The sequence below is a fragment of the Coccidioides immitis genome, assembly GCF_000149335.2.
Source record: "Coccidioides immitis RS genomic scaffold supercont3.1, whole genome shotgun sequence".
NCBI classification, from domain to species: Eukaryota; Fungi; Ascomycota; class Eurotiomycetes; order Onygenales; family Onygenaceae; genus Coccidioides; species Coccidioides immitis.
The window spans coordinates 2,539,921-2,549,726 of NW_004504310.1; the positions used below are offsets into that span (position 1 = coordinate 2,539,921).

The following is a 9,806-nucleotide window of genomic DNA, read 5'->3' on the forward strand; positions in this document are numbered from 1 at the left end:
GAGTAACAAGGAATGGCTTCGCCATGTGGCTCCAGGCTGGCCCTTTTCACTCTGCAGGTGCGAGCTATTTCTTGGGAGCATCATTTCAGACCATCATATCTTCCGCTTTATGAATCAGCTCGTCTCTGAAATGCATTCAGCGAAGGCAAGTGAATCAGTGAGAGCATGGAAGAGCAGGGATCCAAATGTGCAAGCTCCCGCAGGTGAACTAATTTCAACGTCTCAGGCAGACCAGGGGTAGTTTTCTAGCAATCAAGCCATGAGTCCTAGAGCTCCTCGTGAATATGTTCCGGAAAACTTCTCTGCATTTCTGCTGCAGTGACAGAAACTTTATACAAGGCCAAAATCTCTTCTTATTGGTCAACTAAACCGTGAGTTGATTCTGCGAGAAGTTGATCAGTATTTTCCTCGAGTCACTGCTGCAGCAGCTCATACATAAGCATATGAGAAACTGCAGCGTAGCAAACTGCTCCACCCATTCTCCATTATACGTGACTTTCGAGGAAAACGAATCATTCTATTTCGTCCCAGCCACGGAGTATTGGATATACTTCGTTACTTCACACGTTGCCTCAAAGGATTGGTCTACCAGAAATTATTCCCGTCTACCGGGGAGCAAACTTGCTTGCTCCTGGTTGGCATCAGTAACAACTCGGGGTTCGCCTCGCGGCCTTTTTTTAGTCCACAAGCTGAAACAGCACAAGAGCGGTGGCGTGGGCTACGCTCAACTAACAAGGCTGCCACAGTGTTAACGCATACGTACATATACGTCCAGTTCATACACACAACGTAGGGGCGTACATACGAAGTACACTCCTACTCAGAGTCCACAAGGCTACACTGGGCGGCGAAGCTGGAACCTCCCAAGTCCCCGTGGCGGAAATTTGTAGGTCCAAAGACGTGTGACACCTACCTAGGAGTCCAAGATAGTTCCGGCACGGTGTCCTTACATTGGCTATCTAGCCCGCGAGACATTTTGGCAACTACATCTCGGGGCGTTAAGTAGGCAAAGGTCTATGGACTTTGATAGCTACCTAAACGTATGTATGCAGTCACTGCTATCTATTTTAGAACTTGAATCAAGATTAATCGACAAGCATGTACTCCGTAGGGTCCTAGATATCGACTTAACGAACGTGAGGGTCCCCAGAAATCGAGAAATCGGTTCAATGGACCCGTAGGTTTCCTGGATCCTAGATGAAATGGCATAGGCGGCAAAGTCACAACCCTGAAAAGAACACTTATAATTCCTCCGTCCATATCCTGACTTCCCTCATCTTGGCTACAACAGTACGGGGTACTAGTTGGTTAACTATACCCCGCCGGAATATTCCCAACATAATGCCAGAACCAACGGTTAACTTAATAGGAATTGTCTCCACTAGGAACCGTTTCAAGAGGAGGAATGTCTACAAAAGGGAAAACGTCCTGGACTTTCCCCTGTATCACGTGTAGCATGCTTCCCGCCTCGGCATTGCCAAGGTTCTTACATAACCATTTCCATGGGAATTGCGCAGGTAACTGCTCCGTACTCCGTAGGTATGTGCTCCGTAATTACATATCCGGAAGCTGGGCTTCATTTCGCAAAGGTGGCATCAGCAACTGGCATAAGAGCCGGGAGCTTACATCCCTTTGACAATTTTGAACAATACACTCATAGATACTCATCCATGCTCACAGACTAAGCATATGTGAGCTCTCGAGAATCGTGGCGGTCGTCATCGTCCGTCGCCATGATGAGAATGGTTGTATATGCTGGGGTGCGTATTGTTCTGCGCTCATCAGTCTTCTATGGCCGTCCATTTTGCTAAGGCTGTTGCATCAGGCTTCCCTTGCCCTTTCCATGACTGTCATTTTAAAAGCATTGCATCAACGATCAAATTTTTATTCTGCTTGCGTCTATCTTTCGCAAAGCAATGCAAACCTCATGGTAAATACTCCCCGTGTACTGGTCTTGCACCGAGTGGAGGACGCGCTGATTGTTGATCCGATTTAGATTCTCACAAATGTATGCCTCCTTGTGGTTGGATTCTGTCTCTTTGGCCTTCAAAGGCTGCTTTATGGCCGTCTGAGACCCATTGAAACCGAGCAACTTTACGAAAAAGCCTGGTTCGCGGTTACGGAAACCTGTCTCGCCATGACGATCTTCCGGGGGGAACTGGGGGGCTGGTTCGTTGTGATGTTTGTCTGCCTCCTCATCGGAAAGGTGTGGGGATGGATTGGAGAGGGTCGTGTAGACATCCTCGAACAGCAGCCTCCGAGTAATCCCCGCCTTTTCCATACACGATTGGCCGTTTCTCTTCTCTTAGCAGTATTTTTTAACTCATTTATGCTCAAATATGCCGTTAAGACCGTTCTCAGACAAGCTAGGCCCGATATGATGGTGATGTTCGGGTTCGAATTTGCAGTGCTTACAATTCTATCGACTTCGACTACTGCTCGGTACGCGCTCTCCCTTGCCGAAATCTACATTGTTCGGCAACAAAAGCTGGCTAGACTGGCAGAGAGAAGGGCCGAGATACGTGCATCAAGGGAGGAGATCTTACGTACATGTCAGGATACTGGCTCAGAACCCCCGCGCGACTTGCCGAATGAGGACAGTATTGAAGAAATGGAGTTAGATGTGCCCGGATGGGAAGAGAAGGGCCGTTGTGTTTTTTATCTTGATCTTGCTACTGGTAAGTTGGATATATATTTTCTTACTTACTTGCGGCGAATGGTCACTAATCTCGAGCAAGACTTCTTGAAGCTAGTTGTTTACCTCTTCTTTTTTGCTATCCTCTTCACTTTCTATGGCCTGCCAATCCACATATTGAGGGATGTGGTGTTAACGATGAGATCTTTTGTAAAAAGAGTATTGGACTTCATCCGTTATCGGAATGCGACCAGAGATATGAACCACCGATACCCCGACGCGAATGCGGAGGAAATTGCCAGGGAAGACGTTTGCATTATATGCAGGGAAGAAATGCATCCTTGGCAGCCGTTTGACACTGCGAACGTCCATGTTGGTCAGGGTCGGGCTGTTGGGAGAATGTCCGAACGGCTACGTCCAAAAAAGCTGCCCTGCGGACATCTCCTTCACTTTTCGTGTCTTCGAAGTTGGCTTGAGCGTCAGCAAAATTGCCCTACCTGTAGGCGTCCGGTAACCATGACTGGAAGGGCCCAGGGTGGTCCCGATGGAGAGGATGTGGTGGCAAGAGCAAACCAGCACATCGCCGGAAATGCACAGGCTCCTGCTGGAAGACCCAGAGCCTGGGTCCTTAACCTTGGTCCACTCCGTGTTGGGTTTGGCGCTGGGCGGGGAGACCAATTTCAGGATGTAGCTCAGCAGCTTAATGCCGGTCAACCTCTGGTTAACCAAGCAGCGAATCCGAATCAGAATCCGTTAGAGACACACCAACAGCCCACGTCGTTCGGTTTCGGTTCCGGAAACCTCGCTCCATCCGAGTCGCTAAGCAGGGTGGAAACGACCAGTGCCAACATTCAGGACCAAATTCTGACCCTTGAACGTCAGATCAACCAGGAGATCAATTCTCTTTTGGCAACCTCGGACCAATTGCACGTAGTCCGATTACTTCAAAACGAGTTGATTCGTCTTCGGGCAATCAATTCAAATCGCCCATCATCTGGGATTTCAAATGTTCGTCACCCGATTATATCGAGTTCATCGAATACCAGCCAGCCTGTCTTCCAGCACCATTTTGTTTCAAATCCCACTCTGACACCTGGAGAACCTTCACTTCCTGAAGGTATTACGTTGCCGCCAGGATGGACTATACTGCCTTTACAAAACCCTCATCCACCGGCCCACCCTCTAAATTTGCCCTTTAATGGTTTATCCTTTCCTTCCCATCGCTCGTCTTTGGGACAGGCTCCTTTCTCTTCGCATTTATCTGCAGATTCATCCCAGAGTGTGTCGGCCGGAGGGCCTTCAAATCCTCCAGCAGCACCTCCGGCAACTCTGTCTGAGCAGGAGTCCCAACCGACTTCAGAACACCATTTTGTTCAAGCCAGTGTGCGACCGAAATCAAAAGAACCTGGCAACCAGCCTACATCACCTTCACAAGACTTTTCCGAGATTACACCCAAGAAAATAGTGGATGGAACAGAATCATCGATTATGCAGCGTAATTCGTCCCAAGAGCCCCTTCAGGGACTATCCAACGGTGCCGAGCTGTCTTCACAGTCGTCCCCTGACCCCAGCGCTGTGAAAGGAAAATCTAGGGCTGCTACTGTAGAAGATTTTGAAGAATGAGCTTCTTTAAGTGTCCTCTGGGTTTTTTATTCTCCCCGTGTGTCTGTCAAATCCTTTTTGCCTTTTTTGGGTTTCTTTATAGGTATGGTGGTATTTATTACTTGTCAAAATATCTTTTGCTGTGTGATTTTCCATTTTCCATGACCTTGGTTTCCATGGAACGAGCGCTAAAAGCTTCCATGGAATGACCGATTTTCCTGTATCTCGGACATATCATGAGTTTAGTGGCCTGTTCCCAAGCCATTTATTTCCCAAGCTTGACGACAGGTGTCCATATTTATACCCCAGAGGCACTGTGTCCGAAGGCTAGCACCTATTTGCGGATGGCCCTTGTTTTTTGTTTGGCCGATGCCTGCCTGCATTACAACCTTTTTAGTCGAATTGCCCCTACCCAAACACGGCGTCTCATACTTACCTAAACCCATTAAATGCGGACTATAGTGGCGTGACGGCGTGACAGACCAAAGGGTAAGCGAAAGACTTGGGCTCTATACTCCACGCTTCACAGCTAAACGGCAAAGAGATGACTCCCCCAGGTTTCAGTATTATCATGGGAGCCATTTTGAGCCTAGATGTTATTTTATCTAGGCTCTTCGATGTCTGTACTTCGGATTTGGAGAAATGCTACAGTACACAAGATGGCCGGGATATCCGCCCGTTTCTTTTTGCTTTTAGAGTGGGCATTTTGTGGATATGAAAAGTGGAGTGATAGACCGGACTAGAAATCCACTCCGTAGAAGGGGCTTTTGATATCCTGAATTTCTGCGCGTTTTGGACTGTGGCTGTGGGCGTTTGGCTTTGTTGACTCGGCGAATTCAAAACCTTGAACGATGCCAAGGATCGTCAGTCGCCTTGGTCTCTGCAAATCATACGCGGTTCCGCCAAAACAAGCATTCCTGCACCAGCGTTCGCAAGGCTTGGCTTGAGCTTCTCCACCCTCAAATATGCTTTCCTCTCCGCCCCAAATTGCCTTTCCTCATCTCCAGACTACGCTCCTAGGTGGGTGAATTGTGCCTCCCAAATAACTATCCACCTAGCTATGGACAATTCTCGAGTCCCAGTTTCGCCGCCGTAGAGTGGTCAGGCTTAACTTATTCCAAAGTCGCGTGCTTGCATCGTTTTGAACTCTCCGCTGCGAGCTATGGAGCTACCATTTAATCCATCCGTGGCGTTGAAGTGGATGCAACGCCTCAATAGCCTTCAAAAAGTGTCACCACTTCGTTTCTGTTTTCAGGGCGGTGTCTGCCACCGCCCAATAGAAGCCCCACATGAGGGATACGTCAATATGCGTTGCACAGTTCCTGGCCGAAAGCGCCGACCTCCGGTCGAAGATACTCTGGACAACCTGATTTATGTTATCCAAAGACTTAACCCTTCTCCCGCTGGAATATAATAGTTACCCCACCCTAAGCTTCGTTTTTGTGTTCCCGGGGTAAGGTATAAGGGTTGCCATTCAATCTTCGAAGCTAGCATGCGAGCTGGCCACCTTAGTGGCGTTCTCAATTGCTATAAATTGGGCACATCGCCTGGTCGTATGGATGCTTATTTATACTCCATACAGTTGCAGACTTTCGAAGCTTAAACAACAAGGAGCTTCTCGTCTTTGACTTACTATACCATGCCCTCCACACCAGTGTCCACTGACAAGGACGATCTCAATGAGATCAACTTCGAGCCTATCAGAAGAACGCAAACCGCGGAGAGCGTAATCATTCCTCGAGATGTTTTTGAGAAGCTCTATTTGAATCCTCATCAGCAACCACACGCAGATACGTTGCGTAAGACATTTGCCAATCCGACCCCCGTTGCCTTGATCGGGTTTTTGGTTGCCACTACACCAAACGCATGCGCTGCCATGGGTTGGAGCGGTGCGGGCAGAAACAGCGGTGCCATCTTGTGAGTAGTCACTCTCCGTTCAGCTAGTAGGAAATGGGAGTGCTAATTCGTCTGTTCCATGAAAGATCCGTGTTGATCTTCTTTGGTGGCTTCCTTCAGCTTCTCGGGGGGTTGGGTAATTGGATTCTTGGAAACACATTCTCCTCCACTTTATTTCTAACCTTCGGTAAGTAGAACTGACGGCGAATGGCAAAATCAGGCCTCAAGTTTAAGATACTCACTCGCCCCTCCCTAGGCATGTTTTGGCTCGTCCAGGGCACGAATTTGATACCCTTTTTCGCTGTCGGTTCGACATATTCACCAACTGGCAATCCCTTAGAAGGTCAAAAGACCGCCAGCTTCAACGCGACAACGGGTACACTTGTCCCCCCTTCTAGCAGCGGATCAAACCGGGATCTGACTGGGGCATTTTCTCTTAGGATTTTTCTTTGTTTTCCTTACCCTCCTGACGGTTTTCTTCCTTATTTGCTCCCTACGAACCAATATCTGCCTTTTTTTGGGTCTCCTCTTCCTTGTGGTCGCGTTCGCCTGTTTTGCAGGCACCTACTTTGAACTAGCTTTGAACCATGTCGCTAGTGCCGAGCGTTTACAGGTGGTAAGTACAGAGGCTTTCGGCAGTAAGATCTTCGCATTCTTGTGAATACCTGCTGAGAGTACCTCCTTTGTCCTTATTTTAGGTTGGAGGAGCATTCACGTTCGGACTATGTGTACTTGTATGGTATTTGCTCCTGGCGGAAATGCTCGAGACTGTCGACCTTCCTATTTCATTGCCTATTGGCGATTTAAGCTCTCGGATCCCTGTAAAGAGCCAGAGAGGGCAGCGCGTGCCAAAGGAAGAATGCTGAAGAAGCAGTAACATCTAGGCCCTAACTTGTCATGGTTCCTGGTGAATGATAGTCAGTTAAGATTGACATATTATGAGGTAAAACCCTGTTTTTCTTTTACTTTTTTGGTTTGTAAAACGCACCGGCTGTCTTTTGCTCCAGTTTACAACGGAGACAGGATTTCACACAGTGGACAGATACAAAGAGGCAGGTGTACCTTGGTATGGAAGTACCTTGCATATTATATATGGTACATACAAGCTGAAATAAACCCATGATTATAATTTACTCTCTGCGCTAGATACCGGATATTCATGATATCGATAAGTTATTTTTAAGGGCGAGAAGAGTCGAACTTACATGCAAGCTATCCCAGAATGCTGCACCAAGATCTCTGTATGCAGCTAAGCATTCCCTCCTATCAACTCCCAACTATAGCTAATTAAACATTCCCTCCACCTCCATCAACAATGATGCGGAGTTCCCCATCCATCCAATCCACCATGTGCGCTGCCATCAGTGCTGCCATCCACTCCTCGTCATTTCCTATAGGAACTAAACCATTTTTAAGCCACGCGTTTATACGAAAATTGACTGGCATTTGATGGGTCTGTAAATGTTGCTGCTGTTGGTAATATTGTCGGACGTTCTTCAAGAGCGCTGATAGACCAGCGCTGGGATCGCATGGAAGCTCGAGACGAGGCAATAGGCGTTTATCGTCGCCGTTTTGCACAATGCTTATGAAAAGTTTCACGGAAGTTAGTGACTTGCTTTCTTGTCTTGGAGGGCCCTGCGCGGAATGAGTAGCGGGTACGATCGGGGCTAAAGCCGACGGTTGCGGAACGAAAGGTTCGGAGCTAGGACGCTCTGCGAATGTGGCTGAAGATGTGAACTTCGGGTCGTGCGGATTGCCAGCGCGATTGATGAGGCTTTCCTTGATGATATGCGACACATCTCGAGTTATCCCAGACGCACTGAAAATTTACCATGGACGTCAGCGCCATGTCTCTCAGAGAAAGATCATCAACACACGTGAGGGCCAAGACTTACAAGTATGTTCGCGCCGCAAGACCATCGCCTTGACCTGCGATTCTCCAATTTGCATGCGAGACACTGTCCGAAGACACAATGTGATTAACCATGCAATCTTGACAGGGCTGGTCACATTCTGCACCGTTCCCATGGTGGTCAATCTGGTAATGACAATCAACAGCAGCCACGAGACCCAACCAGTCTTGCTGAGGAAGACCAGATATAGCACCGAGATTATCTAACCGATAGCCTTCGTTGTATGAGTCGTAGGACTGTGTGATTGACTCCCAGTCGGATGGATAGCCGCCGGAGAGTAGATCAAGCATTCCAATTCCAGTTTCGCCTAGCTGTTGAAAGTGAGTTTCGTGTGTGGGAGCCGATGTGTTGGGTATACCGGTCTCCATTTGTTTTCGTTTCTTTTCCTCCGAATTACCGCATTTCCTAGTCTCAATAGCATATTGGCGTTGGCGCTCATTCGTGACCATACGTCGGAGAAGAGGCATCATTAGGGATATTATTTTTTGGTCGTCTCTCGGCCAGATCATTTGCCTTGGGCCCATTCCTTCATTGACGACATTCTCCCCAAAAAAGCGGGGGCCATTCCCTTCCTTGTCCAAAAATTCGCTGACACAGTTCCAAAGTCTCAGCCTGACCATTTCTGTATCACCCTTTCCGCGTTGGCCAACACAATCACGTCTCTCAGGATGATTCACATCGAGCATGTAGGCCTTGGCAGCAGCTTGCAGGTGGAGAAAATTTTCAGGCGACAGCTCCAATGATGCAAAAAGCTTTGACATTGGAGGACGTGTATACTTTTTACTTGTCGCTGAAGGTTGTCGAAAAAGTGCGACGGCCGAATGAACACCAGCTGCTCGCGCATTAGAGATAGCTTGCTGGGGTGGAAGATCTCTGATATTCAATCCATCCGCGCTCGTGTGCCCATGTTGCCCAGGCTCTGCACCATTGGCTCCAAGCGACGGGTTTCCTGTTATCGTGGGATCCACGTTCGCATTATCTCGTTTGCGCTTACGGCCAGAGGGGTTTCCTTCGGTTGGAGGGCCGGAATCGGTAGCAGGGGCTATCTGTTTTCCGCCATTGGCAGATGCTTGCCCACTGGGGCCGGGAAGGATGAAATGAGAACTCGGCGCATTCCCTGGGTTTGTAAACCCATCTTCTAGCTGCATACCAACCGTGTAGCCATCAAGCTGAGACTGTATTACACGAGCTTCTCCAGACATTGTGGTGTCGCCGTCCTCAGGTTGAGCCCATCCTACGTTTTGCCCAGCGGCAGCAGTTGCGGCCTCAACTAATCCCGCCAAATGGTTCTCAGTTGTATATACAGCCGAGCCTGCAGCTGTAGCTAAGCTATGAGTTGTATTGCCGGGTTCCGGTGGGTTCCCGGTGAGTTGACTTTGATGGGGTGGACGGCGACCGGTGATATTGTGTGTGTGCGACTGGGTCGTGGATGTCATCGGGCTGGTTATGGAAAACTGCACTTAGCCGCGCGCAATCGTCAAGTATATCCCAATGCGCTTATCGTAATAGAGCCGTTCTGTGAGAGGAACAATACTATAGGATCATTAGCACGCTTGGTGGCATTTTTGCAGGAGGGCTTTGGAGGAAGGCGACGGTAAGATAACATACCAAATAGTCCGCAGGCTGCCGATACAGCACTCGAGTTTCTCAATTGCGATGCAGTGAGGATCCTGAACGGCTTTTCCGGTTTACTTCAGCTCTTCGGCTTGCTTGTCCGCTGGAGAATTGCTGTTTGTCAGGTTTGCTGTGTTTGATTTGAG

At 48.6% G+C, this 9,806-nt stretch overlaps 3 protein-coding genes across 3 annotated transcripts; 2 read left to right on the top strand and 1 right to left on the bottom strand.

The window, feature by feature from the left end:
• Positions 1–1,611: 1,611 nt before the first annotated feature.
• On the top strand, positions 1,612–5,362 carry CIMG_02167 (RING finger protein). The gene is made up of 4 exons (XM_001248395.2): positions 1,612–1,760; positions 1,826–1,930; positions 1,997–2,678; positions 2,739–5,362. Exons 1-4 carry the CDS (start codon positions 1,734–1,736, stop codon positions 4,256–4,258), a joined length of 2,334 nt encoding a protein of 777 aa, XP_001248396.2. The 5' UTR covers positions 1,612–1,733; the 3' UTR covers positions 4,259–5,362.
• Positions 5,363–5,876: 514 nt separating this feature from the next.
• On the top strand, positions 5,877–7,268 carry CIMG_02166 (plasma membrane ammonium transporter Ato3; the record flags this gene model as incomplete). Its single annotated transcript, XM_001248394.2, has 5 exons — positions 5,877–6,154; positions 6,220–6,320; positions 6,390–6,509; positions 6,574–6,749; positions 6,832–7,268. The coding sequence occupies 5 exons, from the start codon at positions 5,877–5,879 to the stop codon at positions 6,997–6,999; spliced, it is 843 nt and encodes a 280-aa protein (XP_001248395.2). The 3' UTR covers positions 7,000–7,268.
• Positions 7,269–7,420: 152 nt separating this feature from the next.
• Positions 7,421–9,482, bottom strand: CIMG_02165 (uncharacterized protein; the record flags this gene model as incomplete). The annotated part of the gene is made up of 2 exons (XM_001248393.1): positions 7,421–7,952; positions 8,029–9,482. The coding sequence occupies 2 exons, from the start codon at positions 9,480–9,482 to the stop codon at positions 7,421–7,423; spliced, it is 1,986 nt and encodes a 661-aa protein (XP_001248394.1).
• Between the last annotated feature and the right edge of the window lie 324 nt (positions 9,483–9,806).

What these genes read in the sequence shown, in the direction of transcription:
- CIMG_02167 (XM_001248395.2), top strand. Translation starts at nt 1,734, where the DNA reads ATGATGAGAATGGTTGTATATGCTGGG. An exon ending in GAATGGTTGTATATGCTGGG is followed by an intron (nt 1,761 to 1,825) that starts GTGCGTATTGTT and finishes CTGTTGCATCAG; the next exon opens with GCTTCCCTTGCCCTTTCCAT. An exon ending in AAAGCAATGCAAACCTCATG is followed by an intron (nt 1,931 to 1,996) that starts GTAAATACTCCC and finishes GATCCGATTTAG; the next exon opens with ATTCTCACAAATGTATGCCT.